This window comes from Rattus norvegicus, chromosome 2, assembly GCF_036323735.1.
Source record: "Rattus norvegicus strain BN/NHsdMcwi chromosome 2, GRCr8, whole genome shotgun sequence".
Lineage (NCBI taxonomy): Eukaryota > Metazoa > Chordata > Mammalia > Rodentia > Muridae > Rattus > Rattus norvegicus.
In genome coordinates this window covers 176880497-176895910 of record NC_086020.1, presented here as the reverse complement: position 1 = coordinate 176895910, position 15414 = coordinate 176880497, and the positions used below count along the sequence as shown (strand labels likewise).

At 51.8% G+C, this 15414-nt stretch overlaps 2 protein-coding genes across 39 annotated transcripts; both read right to left on the bottom strand.

The window, feature by feature from the left end:
* Positions 1–2863: 2863 nt before the first annotated feature.
* Positions 2864–9008, bottom strand: Entrep3 (endosomal transmembrane epsin interactor 3). Of its 36 annotated transcripts, none has more exons than NM_001107690.1 (12): positions 7969–8679; positions 7709–7765; positions 7407–7517; positions 7181–7300; positions 6938–7045; positions 6315–6487; positions 6105–6204; positions 5303–5372; positions 4552–5097; positions 4021–4089; positions 3689–3942; positions 2864–3597 (listed from the first exon to the last, which is right to left on the bottom strand). In NM_001107690.1, the coding sequence occupies exons 1-12, from the start codon at positions 8191–8193 to the stop codon at positions 3424–3426; spliced, it is 2007 nt and encodes a 668-aa protein (NP_001101160.1). In that variant the 5' UTR covers positions 8194–8679; the 3' UTR covers positions 2864–3423. The 36 variants fall into 36 exon arrangements, with proteins under 36 accessions (NP_001101160.1, XP_038958244.1, XP_038958245.1 ...); XM_039102316.2 differs by having other exon boundaries at positions 2867–3597; positions 3689–3945; positions 6105–6246; ... (1 more) ...; positions 7395–7517; positions 7969–9008; XM_039102317.2 differs by having other exon boundaries at positions 2867–3597; positions 6105–6246; positions 6315–6490; positions 7395–7517; positions 7969–9008.
* A 152-nt stretch (positions 9009–9160) lies between these two features.
* Positions 9161–15038, bottom strand: Scamp3 (secretory carrier membrane protein 3). Of its 3 annotated transcripts, none has more exons than XM_006232753.5 (9): positions 14772–15038; positions 14359–14436; positions 13066–13194; positions 12868–12988; positions 11663–11791; positions 11129–11288; positions 10414–10515; positions 9897–10014; positions 9161–9626 (listed from the first exon to the last, which is right to left on the bottom strand). In XM_006232753.5, the coding sequence occupies exons 1-9, from the start codon at positions 14835–14837 to the stop codon at positions 9480–9482; spliced, it is 1050 nt and encodes a 349-aa protein (XP_006232815.1). In that variant the 5' UTR covers positions 14838–15038; the 3' UTR covers positions 9161–9479. The 3 variants fall into 3 exon arrangements, with proteins under 3 accessions (XP_006232815.1, NP_113912.1, XP_006232816.1); NM_031724.1 differs by having other exon boundaries at positions 13066–13197; positions 14772–14946; XM_006232754.5 differs by having other exon boundaries at positions 13066–13244; positions 14772–14816.
* Between the last annotated feature and the right edge of the window lie 376 nt (positions 15039–15414).

The window sequence follows — 15414 nt, the reverse complement described above, 5'->3', positions numbered from 1 at the left end:
AGTTTTCCTGCCTCTGTGTCATCCTTGCTGGGATTACAGACATGAGCCATCATTTGGAGATTGGAGAGAAGGTGGCAGGCTGGCTAGGTAGTTAGAAGGATGGTGAGATCTCCTCAGAGGATTGTTGTATTGGATGAGGAAAATCAAAATGAAGACCAAGCTTTTGGACTGGCTGAGTTATTACTGAGATGAGAGCAGGGGAAGACCAGGTGTGAGAGCAGGAAGTAAGAATTCCATTGTCGGGCTGGAGAGATGGCTCAAAGGTTAAGAGCTGACTGCTCTTCCAGAGATCCTGAGTTCAAATCCCAGCAACCACATGGTGGCTCACAACCATCTGTAAAGGGATCCGATGCCCTCCTCTGGTGTGTCTGAAGACAGCTACAGTGTACTCATACATGAAATAAATAAATCTTAAAAAAAAAAAAAAGAATTCCATTGTCAGCCCAGTGGTAGCAGCTTAGTCCCAGCACTCCAGAGGCAGAGGCAGGTGGACCTCTGTGAGTTCAGTTCAAGGCTAGCCTGGTCTACACATTGAGAATTTCTGGACAGCCAAAGCTACTCAGAGAAACCCTGTTTTGAAAAACCAAACAAAAAGAATGCCCCCCCACACTCATTCTCTCTCTCTCTCTCTCTCTCTCTCTCTCTCTCTCTCTCTCTGGGTCTCTCTTTCACACACACACACACACACACACACACACACACACACACACACACACAACTCTAGATAAATGAATTTGGGATGCTGGAGAAATTATTTACTGCTCCTACAGAGGATCTAAATTGTTTCCAACATTCACATGGCAGCTTATAACCATTAGAAACTCTAGTCCCCAAGCTGGAGAGATGGCTCAGTGGTTAAGAGCACTGACTGCTCTTCCAGAGGTCCAAAGTTCAAATCCCAGCAACCACATGGTGGCTCACAACCATCTGTAATGAGATTTTCTGGTGTGTCTGAAGACAGCTACAGTGTACTTATATATAATAAATAAATAAGCCTTAAAAAACAAGAAACTCTAGTCCCAGGGGAATGACACCACTTTTTGGCCTCTGGGCATCAGGCATGAGTGCAGTGTACTTAGTTTGCAAGCAAAAAAACACTCATAACTCAAGGGAGACTATCAGTTAGAGAGGGAGTAGGGGGTAGACATGGGAGGAGCTGGAAGGGAAAAAAGGAAAGGGGAGTTACTGCAATTGTATTTTAATAAAAATATATTAAAATAGTCAGACATGGTGGTGCACCTTTTACCCCAGCACTCAGGAGGCAGAGGTAGGCAGACAGTTCAAGGCTAGCCTGGTCTATATAGGGAGTTCCAGGATAGCCATGGCTATTTAAAGAGACCCTGTCTCAAATAGAAAATAAAAATAGAGAAGCCCATATGTATGCTGAGCAGTACATAAAGGTGTAAAAGCTGGTAAAGGAGAGAGTAAAGTAAAAAGAAAAACAGGAAACTGTGGTGTCTTCAAAGATGGGAAAATTCACAGGAAACAGACTGGTGATGTATTTTCGTTGATTACAGAGGTGAGTAACAATTTTGTTGCTTTGTGATAATGCTGGCCTGGAACCTTGGCATTTGGCCATAGAAGAATCATCTGTTCAAGTGTGGTGAGCTGGAGAAATGGCTCAGTGGCTAAGGGTCATCCAAGGATCAGAGTTAAATTCTCAGCACCAACACGACACCTCACAATCATCTGTAACTCCAGCCCTAGGGGATCTGAAATCCTCTTTTGGCCTTTGCAGGCACTAGGGAAGCACTTGGTACACAGACATATATACAAGCAAAACATCCGTACACATTAATAAATATTTTTATACTGTTTAAAAAGTTTGGGGTTGGGGAAACAGCTCAGGGGAAAAGTGCTTTCCTTCAGCATGAGGACCAAGTTCAAAGACCTTGGAACCATTTAAAGTCAGGCACTGTCATCCCATGGTAGAATGAGATTCAGGAGACAGGAGAATCCCTGCTGAGGACTAACCAGCCTGGCAGATGCAGCAGAGAAAACAAGAGACCCTGTTTCAAACAAGGTGAGAGGCAAGGCCTGACATCATCCTCTGTCTTCTATCCCGTGTCCTCTATGGCACATGCACCATGTCATGTGCAGTCTCACACTTATCAGAACACATATGCGCATGCGCACGCGCGCTCGGACACACACACACACACACACACACACACACACACACACACACACACACACACACACTGTTCTGTGCTGTGTAAACCTGGTCATCCTAGTTGAATCCCCAGAACCCACCTATATAAAGGTGGAAGCAAGAAGCAAAGAGCTGACTTCACAAAACTGTCCTCTGACTTCCACACACATGCTGCTGGCGTGTGCATCTCTGACTTCCACACACATGCTGCTGGCGTGTGCATGCTGATACATCACTCACACACACACAATTCTCAAGAAACAAAACAAAACAAAAAAATAAACCACCCGGAAAACAGTTTCTTTTAAAAATTGGCAGTGATGACACACGCCTTTAATCCTAGCTCTTGGGAGGCAGGGGCAGGAAAATCTCTTGAGTTCTAGGACAGCCTGGTCTACAGAATTCTAAGACATCCAGGGCTCTGCAGAGAAACCCTGTCTTGGAGAGAAAAAAAGAAGAGGAGGAAGAGGAGAAGACAAACCAAACTATGTTTCAAATATCTTTTTTTTTTTAATGTATGTGAATACACTTGTTACTCACCAAAAGATGGGACCATTACAGATGGTTGTGAGCCACCATGTGGTTGCTGGGATTTGAACTCAGGACCTCTGGAAGAGCAGTCAGTGCTCTCAACCACTGAGTCATCTCTCCAGCCCTCAAATATCTTTAATAAACTACAATACTACTTTAACGACAACAGAACAGTCCAAGAGAGAAGGGAGAAATGGAAATTTATTGAAGGCTTACTCAGTGTTACAAACATTCATGTTCACAATGGTTTACAGGTCAGGCAATTAAGGTTAAATAACTTGCCTGAGGCCATGCAGCTGGAGGTGGCAAAGCTGAAAAGCCACCGAGATTCATGTCTTTTTGCCCTACCACCATTTGGCAAGGCACAGATTGCAGTGTTCTTAAACACTCAGGCTTTTGCCCCATATAGTTGGTGCTCTTGGATATCAGAAAGAGGCACTCTCATGCAGAGGAGGGGGTTACTAATTTTCCTCTGTCAATGCTGTAAGCAGGGGGCATTTGCTCCCACAACTTGAACACCCATGCAGCACAGGACAGAAGCTCTGCCATTCAGAGAGACAGAGGCAAGCAACAGGAGCCCTCAAAGGCAGGCAGGAAAGGAACACCTTGGGAGAGTATACAGTGGGCTTTCTTTTTGAGCCAGCCAGTGGTGCACAGGGCTGCTGAGGGCCGCTGGTCCTAACCAGTGGATGCATATGGCTCTAGCATTCCTCTGACCTGTTCATTGTAACGCGCCCAAGTCAGAGCCCGGTCTCCCGGCTGCCTCCATTGAGGCTGAGGCTGTGTGGGCGTATGCCATGCTCCAGCCTGCGGGCAGACAGGAGTCGCCTTAAGGAGGAGCCAGAGCTCAAATCACCACAGCTGCGAAGGTGGAGGCTCTCCCGACCTGGTCGTCCCCATGGGCTCCTGCGCACCTGGAAGAGGACAGAAGAGAGGGCGTCAGTATAGGTCAACCTGCAACACCAGGCTTTTCTAGGGATGCTTCCTGGTTCCCCTAACGCTTACTTGCTTATGTCCGTGGGCTCCAGTTCCTGCAGGGTCTGGGGACTTCCTAGACAGCTGGAGGAAACGAGTGACCAGGCCCCGGCCTGGCCAGCTTCCTTTCAGGTCTCCTAGAGAGTGGGCAGGTGCAGGACCTGAAGGCAGAGGAACCTTCTGGAAGGTGGGCACTGGGCGGCGTTTCTCAGCTGAGTGAGCACGTAGCAACTTGGGGGAAGGGCAGCGGGCTAGGCGGAAAAGGCAGGCTTCAGAGCAGAGCCCTGCTGAGAAAAAGCAAGAAATGTGTGTGGGCTACCCAGTGGCACCATGCCCTTCAGCTGCCTACCCACACGCCTGACCTGTGTCTGCAGAGGAGATGGAGGCAGCTTCTTCCTCAAGCACTTTGGTATAAAGGTCCCTGAAGTCAGCTGGGGAGGAGAAACAGGGACAGTGTGAGATTGCTATATGAACACACCGCTCCTCGTTCAGCATTCAAGGAGCAATCATCTCGGCCTACAACTAGATGCTATAATGTAGGAAGATGGGGTCTTCAGCGCCATCCTTCACTGCTGTCGCCCTTCCCGCTCTGCTTAGGGTCACCAGATGAGAGTTCAGGCACTTCCTGTGTGGCTGTGAATCGCTTCATCTCTTAGTAACTCAGAGACTTCCGTTTGATCTGTTGCTATAACTGAGTGGTTATGTAGCCCAGACTTAGGCGCTGTGGAAATGGTTTCAAAAGCCAAGTCCTCCCACCTGCTTAGCCTTGAAGCCTCTGTCCCTGGGAATTGAGCACTCAGGAAACACTGCGGGAGTAACTTCACTTTCCCCCTTAGGAACCTCACAGGGACCCAGTCCTAATGGATTATCCTTCCCCAAACCAGGTGACTTACCGATGTCGCTGGAGGTGGTAATGCCTGGGTCACTGTGAGACCTTGGCAGCAGCAGTGGTGGAGGGGGTGTCCGGTGAGGAGGCCGGTGTCCGGGTGGGGTGAGGGAACCTGAGCTATCACTGAAGCGCCGAACTGGTGCTCGGGCAGGAGGGGGTGCAGTTGAACGGCTGCCTCCTCGGGGGACCCGCCGCCTCAGCTCGGGGAAGCAAGGTCCCACCCAGGGCGGCCAGCCCTCCAACCGGTGGCAACTGCGAGCAGCTGTGGGAGCACCCAGTGGGGGTGGGGCTTCAGGAGCTGAGCAGGAATAGGAGCGGGCAGCCCGTGGGGGTCGCCGAGGCAAGGGACTGTCTTCAAAGGGACCCCGGAGGCCGCAGTCCAGGCTAAGGCAGTAGCCTGCGCGGCTGCGCTGGATGGAGCGGAAGAGCACGTAATCGACGGAGCGCACAGAGCCTTGGAGTTCCAGCAGGCATGAGTCTTCTGATGGGCTAGAGCCGCCAGGGAGGTCGCCAATGGCTGACAACACCAGGGACCCACTGTCCATGGACACTATGGATGGCAAGGGAGCGCTAGGTAGGATTTCATGAGGGCAAGCTGCTTTTGCCCACTCTTGCCCAGCTTTATCCTCAAGGAGACAGATAGGCCCAGGGTTCTAAGATGCAGCTTCTTAACTCCAAACCTTCAGCTGAACTTAGCCTTGGCTTTTCCTCCTGGTCCCACCCTGCCCTTGTCCAGTCCGGCCCTCTCTGCTCACCATCAACAATGGAGGGCACCCGCTCACAGACACAGGAGCCATCGTGAAGCTGAGGATCAAACAGAGTGGCCTGCAGAAGACACAGGATCAAAAGTCTAGCCCGTCACACTGGCATGACCACTCCCATGCACTGAAAAAACTATGGCGACCAGAGATTTCAGAGCAGCTTTGTCACTCTGTAGCGGTTGGCTGCTTTTTGTTTGTTTGTTTGTTTTTTGAGCAGAGTTTACTAAGTAGCCTAGGCTAGCACTTCAACTCCTAACCTTGCTGCTTCCACTTCCCAAGTGCTGTGATTATAGGCAGATGCCACTACAGTTGGCTTTGTATATGAGTCGCTTAAGGTGGCATCAGTTTTCATATCTTTATTTTTACTTATTTTTTTGAGAAGGTCACTGAAGCCCTGGTTGGCCTAGATCTCTCTATGTAGATCAGGTTAGCCTCACTCTTGTGGCACTTGGTGCTTCTGCCTTTCCAGTGCTGGATCACAGGTGTGAACCGCCATACCCTGCTGCACATCTTTTTTTTTTTTTTTCTTCTTTTTTCTTTTTTTTTCGGAGCTGGGGACTGAACCCAGGGCCTTGTGCTTGCTAGGCAAGTGCTCTGCCACTGAGCTAAATCCCCAACCCTCCTGCTGCACATCTTTAAAAGAGAAATATCAGTTCATCTCCCACCCACCTCTGCAGCTCTGGGGCAGATCAAGGATGCTAGTGGGGACCATGAGAACTGCTGGTTCCTTATCAAGCAGTGTTCTGGGCTCTGGGCGCTACACACTGCTCCCAGCCACACCAAGCCCTTTCCTCACCTGGCTGTCTCTTCGCAGCCCCATGACGGCCTCATAAGAAGGGGGGCAATCAGTAGGATACAAGGGTACTGGGCTATCCATGGAGCCATTATAGGTGATGCTGGCAGGACGAGGGAGAGGATCAGGGTCTGGAAAATAATTCCTACTCCACAGCTCCCCATCAATCCAGGCCCTGCCCCGCCCCCAGGAGGACCCCGCCCCCAGTCTTACCTTTGTGCATCTGTCTCTGAACTGCAAGTGTACTCTGGAGGGTAGTAGGGTGGTGGGGGCACAGGTGGGACGAATTCCTCCAAGTCCAGCATGGTGTGGAGGAGAGGAGCTGGGGGCGAAGATGTACAAGCCAGGGACCCCAGGGGGCCTGAGACTGAGCGTTCAGGGGCAAGCTGCTAAGAAGCAAGCCTGGTTTCAAATTTCTTTCCTTTCTGCTATTTTTATGGCCCTACCTCCACTGAGAAGATCCAGTTCCAACCTTCCTCAGCCACACCCAGCTTCTTCTTCACCCTGCCCCACTCTGTACCTCCAGCTCTGGCCTTGCCCACCCACAATCTCTCCTCTTTCATTTCACCTCTATCCATAATTGTCACCTGTTCCCTGTCACCACGTGACTACCCATCCTATATCCCCTCCTTAATCTAGGATCCTCCCTATTTCACGACATCCAGTCTTCCTCACTCTCCCTCTGGCACCAAACAGCCCTGCAATGAATATCCTCAGGTGTCTGAGTGCCCCACACTCAAAATCTAGACCTGGAAGTGTGCTTGGCAGGCCCAGTCCCAGCACACCCCCCCAGCTCCCGCCACACCTGTCTGCTTAGGCCTTGGCTCCCTCCTTACCACATGCACCAGATCCAGGGAGAAGATCTGGACACAGCAGACAATAGCAGAGAGGGTACAGATGATGGCAGCACAAATGGTAAGCCCACAGACACTGAAGAGCAGGTTCTGGAGAAGGGAAGATGAAGGAGAGGAGTAAGGGGTCCGGGATGGGGACACCTTACATACTTGAGCCTTTGAGAAGCAAAGGAAGCGACCCAGGATAACAGCGTAGGAGGAAGGGATTGTGGAGGGCTTGTTCACCTTGAGGGCCCCTCGGGCTTCATCACAGGTGGAGTTAAAGGCAACTTTCAGCTCCTGGCCCCACTCTGGACAAGGTCTGTGTAAGGGAATAGGGGGGCAGCATACGCAGACTTTCCCTTCCTGTGTGGGAGTGGAAAGGGTAAGGCAGCCTGGATCAGAGCAAACTCAGGGGTCCCTCACATCTATCCTAAGCAATTCCTTCCAGGTCTCCCACCTCAAATCTCACCATGGAGCATTCTCGGAAGTCCCGAGCCAGCTGAGCGTTCTTACAGGAGAGGACAGAACCAGCCATGCTGAGCATGACACAGAGCACCGAAAGCAAGGAGAAGAAAGAGATCTGAGGGAAAGAGGGTATCATTTCAGGGCTGGGACCTTCCTCAGCACATCATCTCTTCCACAGAATGAACCACCCTCTTCTAACAGTTTCTGTCAGCCTAGTACCAACTGGAAAGCTCCTAAGAGCATAAAGGGTATCCCCTCTGGTGTTGGGCACCTGCCTCCCAGTGGGCATTGGGCCTTGGCACCTACCACTAGAGTGAATGGCCGCTTCCAGGATACAATGCCAACCAACCCGGAGAACGCCAGCTAGGGACAGAGTGGGCACAGGCTCAGCCTGGCAGGGGAAGCACCTAAGTGAGCCCCTTGCCACAGGATGCACCCAGCCCTGCAAGGAGGGAGAGGGCTGGGAGCAGAAGGAAAGACAACCATGTGGGCTTGCAGGTGAGGAGGGGTGGGGCCTGAGAAGCTTCTCCCACCCCAGTACTATGCACTCTTTGTACCCGACTCACCGAGAACCCAGCCCAAGATGGGCAGGACCTCTTGATGCTCTCAGTGGTGGTGACAGAGGAGGCCACCATGCTGAAGGTTACCACCAGGATGCCCAAGAGCACCTGGGCCAGCCCCAACGTGAGCAGGGCCTGCAGCCAGGGTCGGTGGAGGCGGAGGTGGGTAAGGCCTCGGGTACTGGGCCGGCTGGTCAGCGAGCGACTGGAGTCACTAGGCGAGGGCATCATGCCTGACGCCCAGTTGCCCGCACCTCGCTCTGTCCCCCTTGATACTTGGGAGCATCTCAGAAGCACCCAAGCCCCGGTTCTTTATCCTATCCACAGCCCTCGCTGTAAAGCCCACCTTCTGGCTAGATCCTCTGGGGCATCGCCCAGGGACGCCAGTTGGAGGGAGGCCCAAAGGAGGGGCGTCACGAAGGGACAGTGAGGGGCTCCCTCCCCACCACCAAACGGGTACCGTGCCCGGGGAGGCGATGAGGACGCGAGGGCACCGGTTCATTGCATTTCCTTAATGAAGAGGGGTGCCGAGAAGGGCTGATCCCAAACTGAAGAGTAGCGTTCCGGAGCCCAGGGAAGGGTGGGGAGGGCAAAAGCGAGAGGGATGCAAACAAGTCTACAGAAGAGGGGAAAGGTCTGCATGCAAGGACTAGAGGTGCATTTGGCAATTCAGGGCCGCCTGGTGGGGAGAGGCCGCGGAAACTGTCTCCAGAATCGCGGACCCGCTCCCCTCCCCACCACGCTCAGCTTCCTTAGCTCCTCCAGCTGCAGCAGGTCAGGCTGTGGAGGTGGGGGATGGTGGATGGTGCGTGGTGCGGAGGAGGGGTGTGGTGGGTGGTGCAATGCATCCCGGGAACTGTAGTCTGAAAGCAACCCTAGGGAGGGGAGGAGATAGGGAGAGGCCCTCCTCCTTCCCTAGCCTCGCCCTCAAGCCAGGCGAGTTAAGGATCATATCGGTGTCCATTTTCTGCCCTACCCAACGCCTCAGGGCCTCAGAATGCACAATTTTCACCAAAGGTGATTGACTGCTCATCATTAACAGAAAGGCGTGGCAAACTGGGCTGGGGTTTCCTGATGTCTCGGTATCCTATCAGCCTGCCCAGTTTGGCACACAACCTCTCCTACAGAGTGTTTCCACTCCAGTCCCCCACTCCACACACTGTCATAATGTCCAGTAAAGATCCAGGAAATGGGTGAGTTCCAGTTATACTTTTTTTCTTTTTTAATTTAAATAACGGAAGAAGACATCCTTGGCACAGCAGAGGGAAACAGGGTTTGGGGTTATGTGAGAGGTGGCTGCAGTGTGGCCAGATGGGAGATAAAGGCAAATAATGACTGAGTCACAGTGGGCTCTCCACACCTCCAGTCAGGCTTAGAGTCATGGCTGTGGAATTAAGAGCCCTATTAGAAGTCACCAAGTGGTGACGGCTCCCTGAATCCCAGAGACTGCAGGGATAGGGGCTATCTTGGCTCCCACAGGTGGCAGGGCCAGGGCATCCCACCCGGTGCAGTAGGGGTCATGGGGCCCTGAAGGCATTTTCAGCAGCCCCTGCAGCTGCATTGGCGGCGGCAGTTCGAACTGCAGGGTTGGAGAAGACACCAGCAGCAAATTCTTGCTGGGCCTTCTGAAAGCTGGCACCTGTTTGGCGGTATAAGGAGTGGATCTGCAAAAACCAGAGAAATGATAAGCTAGGCAGGCCCCTCCCACCCCACCCAGAGCAGACACTACCACTCACCAGCCTCCTGCTGTTTTTGCCTTTCCAGCTGGGCTGGCACTCCCTCAAACACACAAACTCACCCACCCAAGAAAGTCCATTAGTTGATAACCCACCGGCCTGATTGCCCTACCCTAGTTCCTTCTTAATGTTCAATCAGCATCCCCTGGGGACCCATGACCTCACTCCCAGCCCCACCCCCTCCAGGCCGGCCCTCACCCGCTTCAGCATCACAATTCCCAGCACGGCAATGCCAGTGAAGAGCAGGGCGACGAGCAGCATGAGCACCGCCACGGCTGGGTTGGACCCCACCACCACGAGAGCGGACACCCAGCCACTGTGGGAAGACATGTTGGTGAGGACTGCTCTACCGGGCCTCGGCTCTCCCAGCATTCCCTGGGGCTACTAAGAACATGCTCTATGCCCATCAGTGGGCATTCCTCGGCCAATATGGCGGCATCCCATGAACCAGTCCCATTACATCTATTCTCTTCACACTTTAAGTCATTTCTGAAACATCGGCTCCTAGCTCTCCTGGCATCTTCACGAACAACAGATCCTTCTCACTTCAGGATGCTCCCTTGATCTTTCGTCCTTTGTGATGTGGCCCCCAGGAAATTAATTTTCAGCCTCTGTTTGTCTATAGCTGTCTAGCCAAGGAGTGTTCTGACTTCTGTTACATTAGTCTCTCCCAAGGAAAAGGGAGAGGGAGGATGAGGATGGATGGCTCACACACCTGAAGCCCCAACCTGGGATACCAATGGCCTGGAGGACAAAGAACACATCCTGGACGAAGAAAATGAAGAAAAAAACGAAGAAATTGAATGAACTATCACTCCTGCAAAGAGAAAAAAAGCAAATGTGGGAGAATTAGAAAATGAGGGTCAGAGCAGTTGTGGGGCCTGTCTGCAGCCCTCCCATCACCTCCCACTGCAGCCCTCCCATCACCTCCCACTGCATCTCACTGCAGCCCTCCCATCACCTCCCACTGCATCTCACTGCAGCCCCCATCACCTCCCACTGCATCTCACTGCAGCCCCATCACCTCCCACTGCATCTCACTGCACCCCCATCACCTCCCACTGCATCTCACTGCAGCCCCATCACCTCCCACTGCATCTCACTGCAGCCCCCATCACCTCCCACTGCATCTCACTGCAGCCCCCATCACCTCCCACTGCATCTCACTGCAGCCCTTCCATCACCTCCCACTGCATCTCACTGCAGCCCCCATCACCTCCCACTGCATCTCACTGCAGCCCTCCCATCACCTCCCACTGCATCTCACTGCAGCCCTCCCATCACCTCCCACTGCATCTCACTGCAGCCCTTCCATCACCTCCCAATGCATCTCACTGCAGCCCTCCCATCACCTCCCACTGCATCTCACTGCAGCCCCCCATCACCTCCCACTGCATCTCACTGCAGCCCTCCCATCACCCCTCACTTACCGGAAAGCCTTATACATCGGGCGGTACCAGCAGACAAAGGAGCAGGGAGTAAAAAGGAGCAGCCAGAGCATAGACAGCCCAAAGCCTGACCCACTGCCGGTGTCCACACAGAACCTGGCCAGGCAGGCGAAGAAGTTCAGGAGAAGAGCCAGAGTGCTGCCTGAGGGGCAAAGTGACAGGGTGAAGGACCTTTTGGACTGCAGCAAAGCCTGTCACATATACCTGCCCAATAACCCTCACCAAATGTGGCCGCAGAGGGAAAGGACAGGGCCTGTGCCCTGTACAATCAATCTCACAGATTGATGTTTTGCAAGGAGGCATGATCTCTTTGCAAAAACTTTGAAAGAATTCAGAATACATTTATGCATGGTGACAGAGGGAAGGGGCAGGCTAAGAACGTACATTCAATAAGAAAGAGTAAGCCTAAAGGTTCTTGAAAAGATGCTAAGTCTCTTGCTCTCAGAGTTGTATTCTAGGGCATTTAACAGATTTGGGGAGACTGTAATATCTCCCCAAAAGTCTTCTTACACTTACACATCCAGAGGTAGTACATGGTAGACACTGTCTTCTGAAATTCTTGGGGGATCTCCATAGAGATGTCTTGGAAAAAGCAAGGCTGCACAGGGCAAAAAGACGGCAGGGGAGGCCAGTTGTTCTGTCGAGCTGTAAGGGACAAAACCAGGAAGACACAGGTATCAGTCAGAGGCACACTCACTTCTTCTCCCATTTCTGTCTTCTCAATCATGGGCAAAGAGAGGCAAAGAGTGGAAAGCAGTAGGCAGAGCAATGCACTCCTCTTATCTCACACTGGGGGCTGAGGCAGGATGACAGAAAGCTCCAGACCAGTCTGTCTACATAAGACTCTTTCAAGACAAAACAACGAACAACAAAAAACAACAGTAAGCAAATAGTTATTACTTGAAACATTGGAGGATCCTGCCAAGAACTTCGCATAGATGATTTTCCTCAGCCCTCACAATTCCTTACTTTATAAATTGAGAAGAACATTTCAGACAACAGGAGGCTGAAGTGCTCAATCTAATGATTGGGGTGTGTATCAGTGGGTTGGGCTGATACACCTCAAGGGTGTATACTACCGAAAGGGCTGCAGAGAAGGCTCAGTGGTTAGAAACACTTGCTGCTCTTCTAAGTGTTCCCAGCACCCACATGTGAGCTTACAACAGCCTGTAACTCCAGCTCCAGGGGATCTGTTGCTCTCTTCTGGTCCTATATACATATGGTGCACTTACATACGTGCAGGCAAAACACTCAAATGCATGAAATAAAAATATTATAAATAACCACTAACCAAAGAATACATGCAGGGACCCCTGGCTCCAGCTGCATATGCAGCAGAGGATGGCCTTGTCTGGCATCAATGGGAGGGGAAGCCCTGGGTCCTGTGAAGGCTTGATGCCCCAGTGCAGGGGAATGCTAGGGCAGGGCAGTGGGGGCGGGAATGGGTGGATGATGGGGGAGCACCCTCATGGAGGCAGGGGGAGGGTAGAATGGGGGGGGCGCTTCAGAGAGGAAACCAGGAAGGGGGATAACATTTGAAATAAACAAAATAACCAATAAAAAATCATAATTATTCTTAAAACAACCCATTATGTCATGAGCCCATGGCTAGGAAGCAGTGTCAACTATAATTAAACACAAATTTAACAATGTGACTGAAGAACCCATGTTCCTCCCAAGCTGTCAAGAACTCATTCTCACCCTAACCAGGACCCACTTACTGCCTGCACCACCCAGGGCAACATGCTGCAGCTCTCGCTCCCTGCGGTCCAACTCCTCTGCCTTCCGGTTGAGCTCCTCCTGCTTCTTCAGCAGCTCAGCGGTGGCTGCTGCAGCTGTAGCCTACCCAGCACGAGAGGCAGGTGTGAACCTGAGGCCCAGCACTGGCTCATCCCCCACCACCCACACACCCTCTTTACCTGAGTGCTGTAGGAGCCGTAGTTCTTGGGCTCTGCGGGGCTGAGCTTTCTTGAGGACTGTACAGAAGGAGCTGAGGGTGGCGGCAGAGGGGCTGGGGCTGGGGCAGGAGGCTCATAGGCTGGTGGGGGCTGCTGGAGACAAGCCTTAGACATCACCTCGTCCCCTGTAACTCAGTGATCTAGTATGCGTGAAAGCATCACCCAAGTGAGCAGCATTTCCCTACAAGTTAGGAACCTCACTGGTTTTTTGGTTTTGTTTTTGAGAAGACAGGCATGTGGGCTGGTCTCTTTGCAATCCTCCTACTTCAGGCTAAGCACTGGGATTGACAGCTCTGTGCCATGTGCCTAAACTACTTCGTGTGTGAATGTAAGCTGGGCAGCTCCTTCAGAGCCATAGCAGTCCTGCTGCAGTTTCTCACATCCAGTGCATCAGCCGTTATCCACATATGATCTCAACTTTTCTAATTTTTAAAATTACATTTACCTATCGTGTGTGAGAGTTAATGTGTGCTTGTACACTCTTGAATCATGGGATGCACATGGAGGTCAGATGACAACTTGTAGAAATTTGTTCTTGCCTTCACATCATTCTTGGGGGACTGGCTGAAGTCAGGTTTTAGTCTAGGCAGCAAACTGGGCCTTTACCAATTGAGCCACCCGACTCTCTGTTTTTTTGAGACAGTGTCTCACACGCCATCCTGGTCTCCAACTTGCTAGTAGCCAAGCCTGACACACCTACCTCTACCTCTCTAGTGCTAGGATTACCCACCGGGGCCACCATAGTGGGTTCATGTAGGGCTGAGGGTAGTGCACTTGGTAGGCAAGCACTTTACCAGCTGAGCTACTACATCCCCGCAGCCCTCCCCTACATTTATTTTCTTTTACTGGCCCTCCTCGTTTGCCCTCTGATCGCACACCTAACAGGTTTCTCAACTATGACTACCCCAATGTTCTCTTCAAACAAGTCTTCCCTGAACTGACTTCTATAACTCAAAATTAGATGGCTCTTTTGCCCAAGATTAGGCTTGGCCTGTCTAACGTCTCTTAGGAAGCTAAAAACACAGCACTTCATCATTTTGTTGCATTTAGAAAGTCCCTAGTATGGTGCTGGGGATTTAGCTCAGTGGTAGAGAGCTTGCCTAGCAAGTGCATGGCCCTGGGTTCGGTCCCCAGCTCCGGAAAAAAAAAAAAAAGAAAAAAAAAAAGAAAAAAAAAAAGTCCCTAGTATGCTCAGACCCGGCTTATGGAACACTCTACTTTCTCTGCTACTCTGTGCTCCCTCTAATTGCTCACCTCTCGGTTCTCAAAGGGGTTGTAGACGTCAAGCGTGGCATACTGCTGGCTGGGTCGGTGCTGGATCACAGCTGGGTCCTGAGAGCAGAGACTGGGCTCAGCGGGCAATCGCTGTCAAAGGAATTCCTAGGAGCTTCCCGAAACTGCTAGTGGCTCCAAGTACTGAGCCCTCGGTACCACGCCGTTGTCCTCAACATTTGCCTTCAAATATATCACTCTACATAGCTAGAACCCGATCATTAAAGAGGTAGAGCCCATATCCCTTTAGCACCCCCTGCTCACTGGTCTTGAGCTACCGTCACCTTCACGCAGCGACACTTCTACCCTGGGTCAAAAGTCACAAATGGGAATAGCAGTCCGACCCCACAGAACTGGGCATAGTAGACTGGCCAAAGGAGGCCGGCGCAAATCACCTGAAAGGGATTGTCAAGCTCGCCGGAGTCAGGGAATGGATTCCCGCCGTCTCTGTTCTGAGCCATGTTTGCAAGCGAGCCCGGGCCTCCCCTGCCCTCCACGCCCCTGCCGCGGCAGTACGGCGGTGGTGGCCCAAAGAACTCCCTCCGGTGTGCTTGGTCCACTCGCTTCCCTGTGCTCCAATTGGTTGAACCAACCGGAAGAGTCGCGAAGATTCCCGCAGCAGCAGTGAATTGCGCCTGCGCCTCAGTTGGAGGAAAAATCCAAAAGCGGGAAGTGCATCACGTGATATCTCTAAGCCAGTCTCCGCAGCCTAGAGTTGCACTTCCTTCACGTGACTTCCTAGCAGGAAAATGAACTACATATCCCAGGTAGCCTCAAATAAGCAGCACAGATGGGAAATTTCTGCACTGGCCAGTGGCGGGAGGCTGAGTTTTCTTCATGGGTTCCTGGACCTATCAGAGGGTACAGCCTCCAGGCTACTGTTACTATCCATTTACTTAGAGGGCCAAAGCTATTTCTCAACATTCACTACTCTACATCACAGAAGTTCTACCCGATTTTATCTATTTTAATCTTTACTACCTTAGAATACAAAGCGCACATAAGTGGCTTAATCTAAGCCTGCAGGACAAAGAGACC